The sequence below is a fragment of the Pleurodeles waltl genome, chromosome 9 (genome assembly GCF_031143425.1).
Source record: "Pleurodeles waltl isolate 20211129_DDA chromosome 9, aPleWal1.hap1.20221129, whole genome shotgun sequence".
Lineage (NCBI taxonomy): Eukaryota > Metazoa > Chordata > Amphibia > Caudata > Salamandridae > Pleurodeles > Pleurodeles waltl.
In genome coordinates this window covers 1,103,348,181-1,103,365,485 of record NC_090448.1, presented here as the reverse complement: position 1 = coordinate 1,103,365,485, position 17,305 = coordinate 1,103,348,181, and the positions used below count along the sequence as shown (strand labels likewise).

Genomic DNA, 17,305 nt, shown 5'->3' with positions numbered 1-17,305 from the left:
CTCAAGACAGTTTTACAGATGGCAACTTTAGAAAGTTGCCTCTAAGTTTACAGTACCTGATTACAGTGGAACACAGTTGCTGTCCTCAAGACAGCCTGCTGCCCTCCTGGGGAGAGGTGAGAACGACTCTTAGGAAGAGGGACTAGGTCCTGCCAAGGGAAGAGGTGTGACCTCTCTTGGCATGATGCCAAGAGTGGATGTGAACCCAAAAGGTGAGTTTCAAAGCATAAGCCATCTTTGAAGGGTAAATGGTTGCCGTACTAGGAAGGGGCAGCACTTTTATTAAGGCAGACAGGCTGACATCTCAGACAGAGGGAAAAGCTGTTAAACCCGTTTTTCAGGGGGAGTGTAGCCCCCAGGTAGCCACACATCTGGGTTTAGCTAGGGTGTTCCACATATCGAGAGAAAGGGCTCGCTGTGTTGGGAGTGGGCAGACCAGTGCACTGTGGAATAGCTACGTGCCACCCTCCACAGGAAGTTGACATCAGGCGGGCGGGGACTTTGTAGCACCCCCAAGATTGCCCATATAGCTATATTTAAGTTACTTGTTGTGGCTAACCCTAAACCTCGATCACAATAGATCACAAAGATGTATTGCATCTAGTGTAAAGCAGTGATTTATTGTTCCTTTAAAATGTCATTTCTCTGGAACCCTCCCTTGGATTTTTGTCATTGAGGTGGCTATTCAAAGATAAAAAACAACCTATTTTTATAGATTGGTGTTGGATTGTTATTGTGCTGTTAATATTTACTGTTGTTGGTACTTCTTAATACTATACATGTTCCTTTGATGACGTCTGACTGCTCTGAGTTAAGGTTTCACAAATTAACCTGGATGGACCTGATACAGATTTGTGCCATTATTACATGGTGAGGTCGCACAACCACAAAATACAATAATACACATTGCTCTCAGTGGGTACGCACATCTGTTGGTGTATCCATTTATCTGATTTTTAAATCTTATAACAAGTTTTTGTAGTGCTTCTTCATTGATTCAGAGGTCACTAATAAGTGTGTGAGTTACAGTAATAAATGCACCTTGTAGTCAGGTGGACGAGACTTTTAATGTGGGCTTCATATCATCTGCACAATTCAGAAGTGAATCTAAAAGAGCATCAGTTTCTATATTTACTTCAGGAGAAACAAGAACAAAAAAAAGTTGAGAAGTCATGTTTCTGTTTTTTGCTCAACTAGTTGAATAGCAGAATAAGTGAATAGAAATGAGTGTAGAATTGTTCATATATAAACAGGTGGTGAATGTCTACCTCTTTTTATCGTATGATACTTTCGACTTATGTTGTGGGGTATGGCTCTCTGTGTTGAAATGCATTGTACGAGGAAAGGCATTTTTGCAGGATCACCCCCACTTATTTGCCCCCATGTTTTTGCTAGATTTACTGCTAATGCTAAAGTATATGTCCAATTTGCTAATACTTAATTGGCATATTTAACTTACATGTAAGTCCCTAGTATGTGGTAGTCTGTGTACGTAGATCCTGTAAGTTAAATATCACTAGTGGGTGGTGACACCCATTGGGCCATCACTAAAGTGACAAGTGAAAACATGAGTCTAGGCCCACCACTGCACCCTTGTTGTGCAGTTTTTTAACTACAGATTTGACCTGGAAACTAAACCTTTTGCCAGGCCTAAAATTCCTTTTTTAATCCCTATAAATCACTCCTTAGGTAGGCCTTAAGTGCCTATAGAGCATGGTATTTAAAAAGTTGGACATGTGTTCTTAAATTTTACATCTTGGCTGTGAAAAATCTCCAAAGTTGATTTTCACTGTGTCAAGATTGGCTGTCCGATAAAGAAGCACTGGGTTACATTATAACATTTTATAATGTATAACTTCAGTTTTGGAGTAGCTCGACCTATGATTCAAGCACTCAATAGGAATTTAAATTCCAATCTCATAGTAAACTTTGATTTTAAATTACTAATTCTGAAATGCCACCTTTTGAAAGTTGGGATTTTCTCTTCACCTGGCAGCCTGAGGACTACCTATGTCCATCTACATAATGGTAACTCCGAACATAGGCATGTTTGGTATCAAACATGTCGGAATCATACCACAAAACTGTTGCCAGTATTGGAAGTATGATCCCATGCACTCTGGGGGCTCCTTATAAGAACCCAGCATTGCTCCTACCCGCTTTCTGGGGTATTCTGGGCAGCCGAACCCTCAAACAGCTTTCTGCCCTCCTGCTGCTTGATCAGCTCAAGCCTTTGGGAGGGGGGGTAACACACTTTCCCTTTGGAAATAGGTGTTACATGGCTTGGGAGGAGTAGCCTTCACAAGCCACTGGTATGCTTTGAAGGGCACAGTTGGTGCCCTCCTTGCATAAACAAGTCTGCACCGGTTCAGGGACCACAAGTCCCTGCTCTGGCTCGAAACTTGACAATGGAAAGGGAAGTGACCACTCCCCTGTCAGTCACCACCCGGGAGGTGGTACCCAGAGTTCTTCCAGAGGGACCCTTGATTCTGCTACCTTGAATCCAAGGTGGACAGAGGCCTCTGGGGGCATCTGAGTAGCTAGGCCAGGCAGGTGACGTCAGATCCCCCTCCTGAAGGGTGGTTACCGGCTAGGTGACCAATCCCCCTTCCAGGGCTATTTAGGGTCTCCCCTTTGAGTGGGTCCTCATATTCGGTTTGCAAGATTCCAGCAGGACTCCTCTGCAACCTGTACTTTGACTTCTGGCCACTGGAACTGCGACTGAATCCTCCAGGAACCGACAATCTGTATCCACAATGAAGACTCTGCTTGCAACATTGTTTCCACTGCTCCTTCCAGCTTCTGCAACATTTCCCCGGCTGTGCATCCTCTGGGAACGGCAAGTCTTCATTATGCATGAGAAGGAAGAAGGACTCTCCCTTGGAGTGAAGGAGTCACCCCCTGCAGCCACCAACTGCAATGACGACCGGCTGCATGGATTTCCTCTCATCCTGAACTACGTGGATCTTGCATCACGGGTGGTGGTTTGGAGTGGTCCCCTCCAACAGATGTCCAACTTTGGTGAAGGTAAGCCCTTGCCTTCACACGCAGGACAGTACTCCCGTGCACTGCCTCTCTTGCAGCTACCAAGGCTTGTGGGCATCTCCTCCAATGGATCTCCAGGCTGTGTGTAGCCCCAGCCCCCAGCACTCTTCCCTGTGACGCACAGCCCTCTGCGTGCTTCTCCTGCGGCGTGGAACCCTTTTCCAGTTGTGCTCTGGATGTAATAGTTGGTCTGCAGGGGACAGGCCAGTTACAGGCATCAAGGTTGTTGAAGGCAACGTGTTTGTTGGAGGCAACTTCGTCGACGGTGACAATAATAGTATTGTCGACGAAGAGAACGTCGACAGTGCTTTCCTCGACGATGAGGTCATCGACGTTAGCGTCGTCAGCGAAGATGATCTTTTGGTAACCCTCGTCGATGGTGGTATCATAAACAGTAAGGACGTCACCGTACTTGTAGCGCTCATCAACAGTAGTATCTTACTCTTTTTAGTTGATGGAGGCCTCGTCTTAATCCTGCAGGATACAATGATATCGACGACAATGAAGATGAGGACATTATAGGCGATGTTGCCGTTGTGAAAGTTGGTGTTATGGTCGGAGATGTCGTCAATTACATCATCAATGAGACTGTCGTCGACGGTGAAGGAATTTTTGACATTTTTAATTTTTTTTATCAGGAATTATTTTTGCTGTAGAAGGATGCGATTTTTACATTTTTCTGACAGAACTTTCTCTAGTAGCTGGTGTTGAAGGCTCTGAAGAGACTCTTGAGGAAGATTTCTTACGTGGCACCATCTCTTTTCCATGTGATTTTTTAAGTGTTTTTTTTTGTGGTGCCCTGGAGGCTCTGCTTCCAAAGATCTTTCTCTCTTGTGGGATTTCTCACTTTGCACAGAGTCATCACTCTCTTCCCCAAAGAATGTATGTTCTTTTGATTTACGTTTTTGCAACCACAAGAAGAGCTTTCCTTCTCTGTCTTTTAGGGTTCTCTGTGAGAAAGTTCTACAGATTTTGCAGTCCACAACCTTATGCTCTTGATAGAGACAAAAAATACACTCACTGTGAGGGTCTTCTCAGTAAAGTCTATTTTTGCCACAGGTGTTACATGGCTTAAAAAGGCCTTTCCTTGGAGATCCTGACATAGTTGGAATGTCTGAGACAGCAATAAAATGTAGTTTTTAAAGCTGACCTGAGAAGTATTCAGTTGAAATAAATTCTGAAATTCTGAAGAGAAAAACTGAGCAGAGCTCAGGGAGACTCCTATCACCTGACGAGCGGTAGAAAATCTGAGGAACTGGAGCCTCTGTGGTGAGGGTTCTGTCGCCTGATTGGTCAATGTATAGCTTTGCTCCTTTTTTAAGAAAGGACATAGATAGGCTGTTAAATTGAGCTTTGCTTTCCTTTTAAAGCCTATTATTATAATGTACACTACATATTATGATACCAGGGACTCCCACTTTGACGGCGAATTAATCAAGCATGTGAATCTATGAACGATTACAATGCTGGAGAACTACAGTTACAGGTAAGTAACTCATTTTCTTCCTTCCTTTTTAGTGCTTTGGGGGAAATCCAGCAACTTACTCCTTTCTTCCTGGTCGCTGCGGGGCACTGAGGCACTTGCCTTTGGGGTTTCCTAGTTTCCCCAGCTCCCCTCTAAGGATTCCACTTACTTAGGTGGGGTTTCGACATTTGCATTCCACTTTTAGTGTATGGTTTGGGTCACTGTTGTCTATTTGCTATTGCACTGCTTTACGTCTACTTCTGTTTTTGCCTATTTCCGATTACTAGTGTATATATTTGGTGTGTTTACTTACCTCCTATTGGGATTTTGCCTATCTAGTGTTTTGTTACTGTGTTACAAAAATAAAGGCTCTTTATTACAGTAACACTGAGTGTTTTCTTTCTGTGTGTAAGCGCTGTGTGACTACAGTGGGTACTGCATGAGCTTTGCATGTCTCCTAGATAATCCTTGGCTGCTCATCCACAGCTACTTCTAGAGAGCCTGGCTTCTAGACACTGCCTACACTTCACTAATAGGGTAACCCTAGACTTGGTATAAGGTGTAAGTACCATAGGTACCCACCATACACCAGACCAGCTTCCTACATTCTGTAATACCTGTGGAGAGAAACCCCAAGGGCAGGGCCGGTGCCCACTTCAACTCGGGACATAAGACTGGTCTCCAAGGGCTAGTTACCTAGTCTCCTGTTACACAGAGCTCCAGGATTACAGAAGCTACAAGAAGCTTGCAACAAAGAAGAGTTCAACTGACCAGTTCCAACTGGATTTGCCATGGACCCTGCTGGTGGCTTCTGGGAGTGTGAGTCCTACCTCACCGGGCAGTGCCACAAAAGGTGCTGGACTGTTGGCTGGTGTTTGAGTGTACTTGCTTCCCCTGAAGATTGCAAAATTGGACACTTAGAAACGTTTTTCTAAACTTTTTCACAAAAGAACCAGAGGCTACCACAAGACCGCAGCCGCCGTTGTCACTTGGCGGATTGGATTCAACTTGCTAGATAACCCCTATCCCTTTGATACCATGCTGAAGGTTTGACCTGTTTCTTAAAATGTGTAGCATTCTAAATACATAAGCTATGTATGTTGTTACGTCTGCCACATATAAAGCACGCCAGGACAAAAGGGCATTAGAATGTTTTGGATGAAAAGTCTTGAGAATGGGTTTCATGCAGTTTCTTGACTCTTCCAGGTGTCTCCATGTCATCAATGAGCTCGGAGAGTGACTATGCCATACCGCCTGATGCCTGCTCCCTAGACAGTGATTATTCCGAGCCGGAGCATAAGTTGTTGCGAACCTCTTCTTATTCCACAGATGGCATCTGCAATGTAAGTGTGAAGTTTTATGTTCTTATTTAGCGTGGCTTCAATTAACGGCCAAAGGTTAACCGCTCTGTTCCACCCTCCTTGTCCCAAATAGAGAGGCAAATAGTCTTGTAGAAGAAGCTTTAGCGTGTTCAGATGGTAACCTATGTCTAACAGTGTGATAGTGACTGACAAGTTTTGACAACTGGCAAATTGGTACTGAATTAATTTCTTCTATGATCAGATCTGCCATGGGTGCTTTCTGTCCACCGATGAATGCAACTGAAGATCTACTCATGTGTTGGTTGTCCACTGCCATCGAGCATTCGGGCACATGTTTTGAACTGCCTTTAGTCTTTGTGAAACTGCGAAAAACACAAAAATAATGGGTGGAAATCTTAAATTAACCTCAGACGGCGGTGAGTACCAGACGTCACACTTCAGTCCATTGTGTTTTGTGCACTGTGCCACTCTAAACAGGAGCTAGCCAATATGCAAATCAGTCTTGGTCCTGCTCCAATAGGAAGAGTGCAGCCTCAAGGTCACGTCCTCTCTTGATGGGGAAACTCGTAATCCCAGATGACTCATTAGTGAGCTGCAGCTTCATTGGGTGACCCTCTTCAGGGAATCCATGATGTCCAGATGTAGGTCCTGTGTTCGCTGTGCCATTTGACACAGTATGCCTCACTAATGGGGCACAGATTGGCCAAAACTCGTCTGGGGCCGCTTGTGTTTCCGCAAGAGGCGTGCTGTCCTTGCATTGGTGCTTGGCTGTTCCAATTGCAGCAGGACCAAAACCATTTGCGTGTGACTCGTTTCTGCCTAAAGTGACATAGTGGGCAAAAAAAACAATGGATTTGAAAGTGGCTCCAGGCACTATCAGTGCCTATTGTTAACTCAAGCACTAAATTACTCATTGTTTGTGAGCTTCAGGCATGCATCAACAAGTAGTCGTAAGTCGCAATCTAAAAAATATATATATTTGCGTGGCATTGGAAGAGTAGGTGGGCTAGGGGACACATCTGGCCCGTGCAATTCTTTTTCTGGCTTAACAATGCTTTTGATAACTCTGCCCCTGGCTCAGGATTATTTTCACCTTTATTATAAATTCTGTGTTTTTCTGTAGGAGCCACTAGAGAAGTCGGGCTACCTGCTGAAGATGGGCAGCCGGGTGAAGGCCTGGAAGAGGCGCTGGTTTGTCTTGCGGAATGGAGAAATCCTGTACTACAAGTCACCCGTAAGCATGGCACCCGGGCACGTGGGGGTGCTGAGCGGCATTAATTAGATTAAGGAAGGGGGCATGTTCTAAGAAACGAGCAGTTCATGAAGTTCTCTGTCAGGTGGATGCTATGTGAATGCGTAAAATGGAGCGCCTCGTTCCTGCAGATCCCCCTTGCCTTTACCAGGCGCTGTTACCGTATACCCAGGAGGAGAGGTGCAGGCCCTCGCTGCCATACACTGCAAGTACACCACTAGGGGGTCAGCCACGGCGGGAAGGGGCGCGATACAGAGGAAGGTGATAGGTGGGGGATTTCCTAAAGGACTTTAAAAGTAGTGAGAACGACAGGGGAGAAATCTCTCACGAAATCTGTATAAAAAAAGGTTCAACATTTGGGTTAAAGGGATCGTAAGAAGGTCAGATGGGTTTGTAAATCGGGATAGTATTTAAAAAGCGGATCAGTGCAGTGATCTGCGAATTGCATCGCCCATCACCAAGGAGAGAGTATTTTAATCTATAAATATGTGAGTGGCTATTATTGTCCCTACGGCCTGCCATTCTGCTGGGCTCCGTGCAGGGGTGTCGGATGTTAGGCTTTTACGGTACCCATGGGCCAGAGTTTGTAATGCAACATTCAAACTCCAAGTACCAGAATGCACTGCGGTGTGAGCTGACCGGCCAGGAATGGTTCACCCCGCTTCTGACATGGGGCAGATTGAGATCTCCGCGGGGTGGTGAGTGGCTGGTCAGCCCTTTGTGCCAGAGCACGGTGGCTTCAAGGGAGTCTTGTGTCTGCCAGTGCCGCCTCGCAGCCATCACCACCCACCGCGGCTCTAGCAGAGTGAGATGCCAGCGAGGGTGGTAACCGCATCCCCGCGTGAACCACGGGCCTTCAAGCGGCCTGCAGGGTTCTCCCTTTCATGTCGTGGAATGACAGATGTTTTGCATGCCGGCTGCCAGAGCAGTTCCCTTCACTGGTTGAATGTGAGGATGAGTGGCTGAGGCATGCAGAGGAGGCAGGACTCACCAGCACCGAGGAAATAACGCCTTTGTTCCCACAGAGTGATGTCATCCGGAAGCCCCAGGGGCAGATCGAGCTGAATTCCTCCTGCCGGATCATCCGAGGGGAAGCGTCGCAAACTTTCCAGGTGAGAGCGATCGTACTGTTTCCACCCCTGGCTGTTTCCATCCCTCTTGAGTGATGCACTGGCCGCCTCAGAGCTCTGATGAGGACCTGGCTGCCCGCTCCCCCCGTTACCACGTCAATAACCTGCGTGAAGCTGTGGCTCCGTGGCCGCCTCAGAGCTCTGATGAGGACCTGGCTGCCCGCTCCCCCCGTTACCACGTCAATAACCTGCGTGAAGCTGTCGCACCCTGGCCGCCTCAGAGCTCTGAGGAGGACCTGGCTGCCCGCTCCCCCCGTTACCACTTCAATAACCTGCGTGAAGCTATGGCACCGTGGCCCCCTCAGAGCTCTGAGGAGGACCTGGCTACCCGCTCCCCCCGTTACCACTTAAATAACTTGCGTGAAGCTGTGGCACAGTGGCCGCCTCAGAGCTCTGATGGTCCCAAGAGCACATGGCTACCTGCTGCATGCATTCACTTTTCAGTAGCCGAAGACAAGGGGGCTTCAGAGCTCTGCTGGGGCCTCACGAGAACTTGGCTCTGCTCATCCCTTTAGTAACCTGCTTTAGGCGATGAGCCCGTTTCCTACTTCAGAGATCTGATGAGGCCCTCCTAAAGTCCTGGCTCCCTGCTGCATCCTTTAACCTTTCAGTAGCCTGCAAGAGGCGATGACACCATGGCCGCTTTAAAGCTCCTATGTGGTCCTGGAGAGGTCCTGGCGACGTGCGCGTCCATTAACCCTTAAATTCCGTGCATGGGGCGATTGCCCGGGTTGGGGAAGGGGGGGAGTCAAGGTTTTGATGAGGACGTCATGGGGGTCTTGGGTACCGGCTTCACCAGTTAACTCCTTAGCAGGCATCAAGACAAGGTGATGTTCTGCTGCTTTGTTGATCGCATCGCTGCCTTAATGAAGAGGCACTGACAGGTTGCTGCAACGCTGAGCAGTGGGGTTCAACGTCACTCAATTAAGCTTCATGTTTCACTCCCCGACTGCAGGTTCCTTTAACTTCCGTTGTTAGGTCGCGCGCACAAGCTCTCTGGCCTGTGTAATCCAGCCGTAGGCTTTTAACCCCGCCCACCGCACGCTCATCACTTTCACTCGTTCATGGTCTTGCCTTTCACAAATCCTTTATCATCATTGGTAAATGTGTCCCTCCCTGGGGCAATTTTTTTTACCGCCTTGGCCAGAATTACATGGATAATTGTTCGTTTGCTGATAGGTTTGTCTGCAAGCAGACTTTTTTTTCTTTTTCAATTTATGTGGCAAGAAAAGTCCAGTTAGGAATTTACAACACTAATAGCTCTAACTCGGGCAAAAGTGAGACCCATTGCATTGGAAATGCTTGTTTTTTTTCAGGACGTGCAGTTTCTTTGTCACCAAAGTTTCCACTTTTCCACCTTGGCAAATGTTGAACTTTTCCAGTTCACCCTCTCCTGCGCAAAATGTACATTTGTATTGCACAATGATTTTCACTGCATAGCAAGTTTATTATCTTACTAATGAATCCCAGCCAAACCACAAAATGCATATTTAATTTTTAGTTTTGCGAAGCTATTCTTCGCATAGTGACTCTATATGAGAAAATAATGCTGTTTATGCAAAGTTAAGCCTATGCAGAATCGTATTGCAAGATAGGAGTGTGTAGGCCACAAGTTTCTGCAGTGAGAAGGATTATTACATGAACGTGGCAAAAAAACTGCAACTTCACAGTTTTCTTTAGAACTCTTTGAAGCTGCAAAAAACCCTTTGCACTCCACTGTTTTTCCAATTTTCATTTACTTTGAGCCGAGTCTCTTGTGCTTTAGATCAGTGGTTCCCAACCTTTTGAATCTTGAGGATCCCCACTGAATCACTTGTGAAAGCCAGGGACCCCCAAACAATTTGTACAATTTAAATTTAAAAGAATTAAAACAGCAATCTGAAAAAATACACAAACACCAAACAAATACTCAAACTACTGAAGATATCATTATTTTATATTGAAAAATACACAAGAATCGAAAAATGTTAATGGCAAGGCTGATGCTGCATCTCGGTGACTAACTTTTCAGTGTTTGGATTTACTTAGGAAAGCTGAATCCTCAGGTTAGAGTCACCATTTCCCATGCGACTTCAGTTTTTATTATACATAATATCTGAAAAAGCTTTTTCACATAAATATGTGGTGTGGAAAGGAAGTAAAACCATAAGGGCCTCTCATCTCTCCGTAGCCTCTCTTTGACATGTAATTCATTTGTTTTATAGCCCCTCTCATACCAGTGTAGGGTGACAGAGCACTTTACAGGGGACTACAAGGTGTAGGATTCACGTCATCTATACTGCTAGGCATCTTCTAATAATACTTGGTCTGGAAAAGCACAAACCGAGGATTCCGAACATAACACAGTGGTAAGCGTTGACTTTAATAATAAGAATGTATTTCTACGCAACCAAACCATTTTTTATCAGCATAATGAAAATGAAGAACTGGGAAAAAAACATAACTTTCTAATTTGTGTCTTGCACTTTTCATGCAGCTCTTTGGTGGCAGTTCATAGCTCACTGTGCTAGATTACAATTGTAATCTAGGAACTGCACGGTAACAACATAATCTCTGTGACAAAAGCAGTAACTCGCTGTGCTATGCACATAAAATACTGTTCTTTGCATGTTGCATGTTCTTTGCAGCAGGTATATTAACCATCTGCACTACCTTAGGTGAGTCAAAACTGCCACTACACAGAACTCTCATTTCTCTCCAGCACGTACATTAATCACCAGAGTTATCTTGACACTTTTGTTTTTGCCCAAGCTGCTGGATGTACAAGGAACTTTGCAGTGCTTCTAAAACTGCTGCACAAAGGAAGTAATAAATATATATTTTTTAAAAGTGTTTTGAGAGGCCCCAGCTGGAGAAGTGCCTTCATGCTGGCCCAGGCCTGCGGACCCCCTGGGAATGTGTCAAGGAACCCTGGGGGGGGCCGCTGACCACAGGTTTGAGAACCCATGCTTTAAATGCTAAAATACCTCATCTTTTGGAGAGGGCATTGTTTTGCTGCAAATTAAATTTTACGGGTGGTATTGGTTAATATAGCTGTCAAATGCTCAAGGACCATGCTGAATATTTTGGCCAGTCCATGGTTTCTCTTTGCATTCTGGTACTTGTAATCCTGAATTTATAATGGATGCACATAACTATAAATTCTAGAAGGCAAAGGACAAAACCTGGAATCTCCCAGTTGTTCACTCACCTGTGTGGAAAACTTGAGGAGTTTGCTATTTCCTGTCCCACCAGGGCTCTCACGTTGCACAGTGCCATGCACTGGTACTCCTCCAGTTCAGGTTTTGTTGCTGCATACTGGGATTTGTAGTTTTGTTTAACCCATTATAAAACCATTACCTCATTGTCCCTTCCTCACTTCCCTTCAATTCTACATTGAGGCAATCCTGCCGCACCAGACAAAATTTAAACTCAATGATGTAATGAACAAAAGCGAGGGTAGAGGACTCAGAGTAATGCAATTACCGGTAAATAACTGAAACAATACTACAAGTCCTAGAAGTCTAATAAAATACCTGGAATGGAACTAGGAAATGTGTGAGATTTGGTTCTGTTGCCCACCTTTCACCACTGTGACATGTAAATGGGGAGTCCTGGCAGTTGCCACATTGTCACGTGACACAATCAAACGTCATGGCGCCCTCTGGTGTAGACGTAGCTGCTGCCGTTTAACATGACAGGATTGTTTAAACAGATTAATGTGGTGTGGAAACAGCTGCTCCAGTGCCACATGCTTGCAGTGTGGCTGTTCAGAGCACCACATGAGGTTGGCAAAGACGCCTGTGAGTAAAATGCAGTCAAAACTGCTGTCATCACATTTTTAGGTTGAGCTTAGCAGCGCGCAAGCGCTGCTCTTCGACCTGTTGTAACCTACTCTTTGGTCTTTAACCATGCCCATCTCATGCCTATCACTTTAATTCGTTCCTGGGCCTGCCTTTTAAAATTCCCTTGTTTTCGTAGGTAAATGCTTTGTTTGTCCCGCCTTGAGGCTGCTTTGTTACGCCTTGCAGACTGACCCTGTTACATGGATTATTGCACCATCAGCCAGATACCTTGGTGTGGCGCACTATGTTTTTCTTTTGCCTCGCTGCTTTGCGGCCATATGTTGTTTCTTCCTCTACCTTGTTTTGGGCATGCTGCTGTTTCTTTGTGGTGTCTGCGCCAAAGCTGCTAGCTGGAAGGGGTATCTTTTTAATGTATTTAATACATTTTTTTTAAAGGTTCATATAGCGCAAACTCAGTGGGAGAAGCGCTGAAGTTTCATATAGCGTGAACTCTATCGGAGGAGTGCTTTACATGACTACGTGAAGTTTCATATAGCACAACCTCCATCAGGGGAGTGCTTTACATGAGGAACACTTTAAAAGTTTAGCAGTTGAAAAATATACAGACTGGAGCATTTGCAACAAAAATAAACACAGAAATCGTCAAATCGGCACTCCCAACGCAGCGGGAGAGCCAGTACTACAATATTCACTGCACTCGGAAACTCACCCCATAATACTTTGCAGAGCATTTCTTTTTCAAAACATTTTTGCTCATAAGTCAGCCTGTGGTGGTCCTGCGACAATGGGACCACCACCAAACCGTTCAGCATGCTGCACTCTTTTTCTGCCTAAGTCATCTTTGGGTCCCCAAAATAGTAACCTCTCCCACCATTCAGTGTCTTTTTAAGCTCTTTCATGACTGGAACTTTTGTTTTACAGCTGGAAGTAGTTTGTGTTTTAAGGGCCTTGTTTCTAATAGTATTGCTGAAAGCCTGCTAGGCCTGAAAATGTGTAAGGCACTACCCCCTCTAGGGGCTACCTGTATGGCTACACTGCATTATTTTCTGCCATTCTGTTTTCATTTCATTTTGCTCTCTAGGGGCTGACTGTATGGTTATATGACCATGTTTCTTACAAATGTTATTTTTATAGTGGTGCCCTCTAGGGTCTGTTTTGAGTATTACATTCAAGATACTACAATATTTGCTGCACTCTGTTGCACGCGGGGCATTCCTTTTACAAAACATTTTTGCCCATAACTTGCTGCACAACCTGCTCTTTCTGTCTAGGTCATCTCCGAGTCCCCATACTAGTTTGTGGGGACCCCAAAATAACAATATAAATAATTATAATAAATAAATGCCAATATATTTATTTTTTTGCTGCAGATCGAGGAAGAAGATAAACGGAAGTGATTTAGTTTTATGCAGGACAACTGGAATTATGTGGCAGAGAGGACCAAATTATGCGTCAGGGTTGACTAATTTATGTGGCAAGAAAAGTCCAGTTATGCATTCACAACTCCAGTAGCACGAACTCAAGCAAATGCGAGACCCATTGCATTGCAAATGTTTTGTATCTTATATTGGCACAATCGTTACTGTTACATAATTCCTGTTTTTAGCACAGAAACACAACACAGTTCACCTTGTCTGTCCCAGAGTAATCTATCTAGAGCTCGTGTAAAGTGTCCCAGGGGCCCTGGACCAAGTTTGTGGTATTATAAAACTGCAAAAAAAAAAAAAGACTTGTCAGTCGAGTTCCTGCTTGCGCAAGAAATAGCTATGATGCCATCTCCTCCACTGACGGGACTGTAAATAGAGGCAAAGTTTGGGGTGCATTGGGGCACCAAAAGCCCCACTGCCCTGGTGCCACTGTATTACTGCCCTTTTGATAGCTATGCCCCAGTATATTGCTAACCCTGTGCAATCCCTCGAGGGGAGATCATTTTCATAGTGCCCCACTCTCGGCCAAGATTGACTCATTTGATTTATTTACAAATTTTCATGCCACACTCTTGTTTCTAAGCATTGTAATTAGCAAGCACTATTATTGCCCAAATTAATGGTCATTGGTTTATCTACTACACAGGCATGAGAGGCAGAGTTGGCGTTGCTGGATTTGAACCTATTTACCTAGATATTGCCATATATTTCAGCTGTGAGCGTTCTGCTCACTGAGCCATCCTGCCTTTTAGATGCATCGACTAATCCAGAGCTCGTGCGCCTAAAATTCACACTGTGGCCTGATTTATAATTTGGTGGTTGGGTCGCCCCTGCTACCGAAATGGAGTAATTTAGTGTGTCGCCCTGGCTGAGGATGCATCAACCACATTTTTAAATGTCCGTCAGGCTTGGGGGACATTTCAAGCATTGACGGGAACCGCAGTCAAGGCGGTTCGTGCTAACGTATTGTAACTTTACTATACAAACATGCCAGAGCTGTATGGCAAAGTTAATTTTTTTATTTGTATTTTGAAATAACACTCCAAAGTAAGATTTAGTTTTTTTAGGTGGAAAAAATTGGCCCCTAAACCCAATCACAATGGGAATTAGCTCTGCATGGCGAGGGGAGGACTTTGCAATTATCGCTGCCTTTTATCGCCATCACCAGGGTTTTTCTGGTGATGACCAGAAGTGAAAACTGACCTGTAACTCCGCCCATCTCAGTACTTAATGGGAGGCGGAGGGGGACGCCAGCACTTATTTTTGTGAATCAGGCAATTACTACGAGCAAAAGACACATATGGGCAAGATGGAGGAAGATAAAGAAGGAAAAGGGCACAAAGGTAAAAAGCAGAAAGCTGCAAGAGTGATCTGAAGGTGCAGGGAGTGGCTGTAAATGGATTAAATAGGTCCAAAATAGCTTTAGGAGTACGCTGCCTCAGCAGTCTGCCGCGTGGTTCAGAGGAGAGCTTTGGGCACCGTCATGGTGTTATCTACAACTTAAGCACTGGCCCATCTAACTTAGCTGGGTAGGCATACAGGTCACCCTCCGACAGGCCGCTGGAGGGGTGCAACGGAGACGGAGCAGTCTCCCCCTTCGTTACAGAAAAAGGTCAGCAAGCATTTAAATCTGGTGGGCAGGCCATTATGTTGGCGGAATCGGGACCCCGTTGTCTATGGGCCCCTATATCTGTTTCTACCGAGTTGTGACTGTTAGCTGTAAGATGTCGCTTCGCTTTGTGTCCTGAAAGTGTTAGGCAAATAGAACGCTCATTTTTCATAATCAAGTGCTCGGTGCTGAGATCTGTGTCCGATCCACAGGTCCAAAGGTTCTTATCTCGGCATAGACACTTCAGTCGTCGTTTTGGGGATAATTCAATGAATGGCATTTTTGAGTAGGTAGCAATATAGTTAAAATAGGAATCTATATTACGAAAATATTTTTGTCAAGTAATGTTAAGCACTTATTCCTCCCCCAGCTGATAACCGACAAGAAAACCTACTACCTGACGGCAGACTCTCCGAACATACTGGAGGAGTGGATCAGAGCGCTGCAAAGCATCCTGCGAGTGCAGGCGGCCGGCCCCGTCGCCGCGCAGAGCAGCGTAAAGCCGACCGTGAAAGGCTGGCTCACCAAGGTAAGGCAGAGCTTAACATTTTTGTTATATCAATCATACCAATTTTTTACTTCGGTTGTTTCCTCTCATATTGATTATTGTAATATCATTTCTCATGGGGGCAGCAGAATGCCTGGGAAAATAAATAGTTTTGGACGTATTTATTAAACTTTCTGTCAAGGGACAAATCAGACCTGACGTCTTGTTTTACGTCCTAAATACATGGGGGGGAGCGTGGTCTCATGGTTAAATTGCTGACGTTGCAACCCAACGTTGCAGACCCGATTCTACCCCTTGAAAGTCTCCAATGCTCTCTAGGCATACGTACACGTTACCTGCGTTCATTGGCGCGCTCCTTTTTCAACTATTGGTAAATATTGCCACCTTGTGGCGGTAGAGTGCAAAGGTGGTGAGATGGACGAGCTAGAAATAAGGAGCTCGATTTACATGGATTTAGATATACGTAGGTATGATTTAATCCTGGAGTTCGGAGTACTTTACGAACAAATCGCAGTAAAATCGCAGATCTATGCGTAGATGTAACCGTGTGGTCCATTGAAGGTAATGTGGCAGGAATCTCTTTGGCACTGGCCAATTATATATCGTTCGAGATGAGAAAATTACGCCCTTCAACGTAATTGACTTGGCTGGGATACTATAGTTAGTAAAATCACCATCTAAGCTTTACATCATCAGAAGTGAGTGTATCACCACCAGTGATACCCATCGAAGGGAAACACACCATCAGAAAAATGATGGCATTTAACCCTCAACGTAGGATCTTTTTTGGAATGAATACTTACTAAATACGTAAAACCTATTCCAGGCGTCTGGAAGACGACGTTAAAGGTGCAGGAGCGTTTTACCCCGCAGATTTTCTTTTTTTATCCTGAAATTCATAAACACTGTTTTGCCAGTATTTTCCCACCCTGCAGTAAAATGTGTGCACGGGGGTAACTTTTACACGCCACATGATACTTATTTAGTTGCCAAGGACAGAAGTTACATTTCGATGCTGAATTTTTTTATTCACCTGCTTACTTGTTGATGAAGGTAAATCAGTCTCATCGGCAGTTATGGTTAACTGCAATACCGCAGAGCAACCACCAGGGGGAGCAGCGATCTCACTCTCAGCCTTCCAAGAGGTTAGAAGTTGTGTAGGCCCCACAGATCTCTTGCTCTTGTTTAGGAGCCAGGTCCTCCCGCATACCACCTTCTCTTCGACTGGTCCAGCCCCGTACAGTTACCAGGATGCTTCCGTCCCTGAGTTGTAGCTGCTGTCAGTGGTGTATCCTTCCAGTACTGGTGGTATAGTTGTGATTGGTAATAGTGCGAGTTGTACATTTCATAACACTAGTGGTCTTTAAACGTTTTTAATGATGAGCCCACCACCACTTTCTTTGACTCCAACAATGTGGTAGCTGCTGATATCCTGAACGGACCATGTAAAATATTGGGAATGCGTTTAGTAATCTCATTTGATTGGATGAGGTTAGTCGGGGGAGGGATATCCAAGAACTGCTGATAAAATATGAAGCTCAGGGGGGTTTTCACTTAATGATTTTAAGAAATGTAAAGTAAATCAGGGCAGCTAAATAGGTTTAGTGGATTTAAAGGGAAATCTAAAAAGAAATCGAAAACTGAGAAGTGCTTTGCACAGTGAATGCTCGGATATAAAGTAATTGAGAAAACATTGTACCTCCTAATGAGAGATTTGAGAGATGGTGCAGCACCGGGACATGTTAACACCCACATCACAGTA

At 44.9% G+C, this 17,305-nt stretch overlaps 1 protein-coding gene across 2 annotated transcripts in view; it reads left to right on the top strand.

Moving 5' to 3' along the window:
• Positions 1-17,305, top strand: part of PLEKHH1 (pleckstrin homology, MyTH4 and FERM domain containing H1) — a 277,931-nt gene that overhangs the window by 186,195 nt on the left and 74,431 nt on the right. For both annotated transcript variants that reach the window (XM_069208829.1, XM_069208828.1), the window contains exons 11-14: positions 5,717-5,853; positions 6,956-7,066; positions 8,110-8,196; positions 15,406-15,564. In XM_069208829.1, the coding sequence (XP_069064930.1) occupies positions 5,717-5,853; positions 6,956-7,066; positions 8,110-8,196; positions 15,406-15,564 (494 nt within the window). The remainder of the gene's footprint in view (positions 1-5,716; positions 5,854-6,955; positions 7,067-8,109; positions 8,197-15,405; positions 15,565-17,305) is intronic.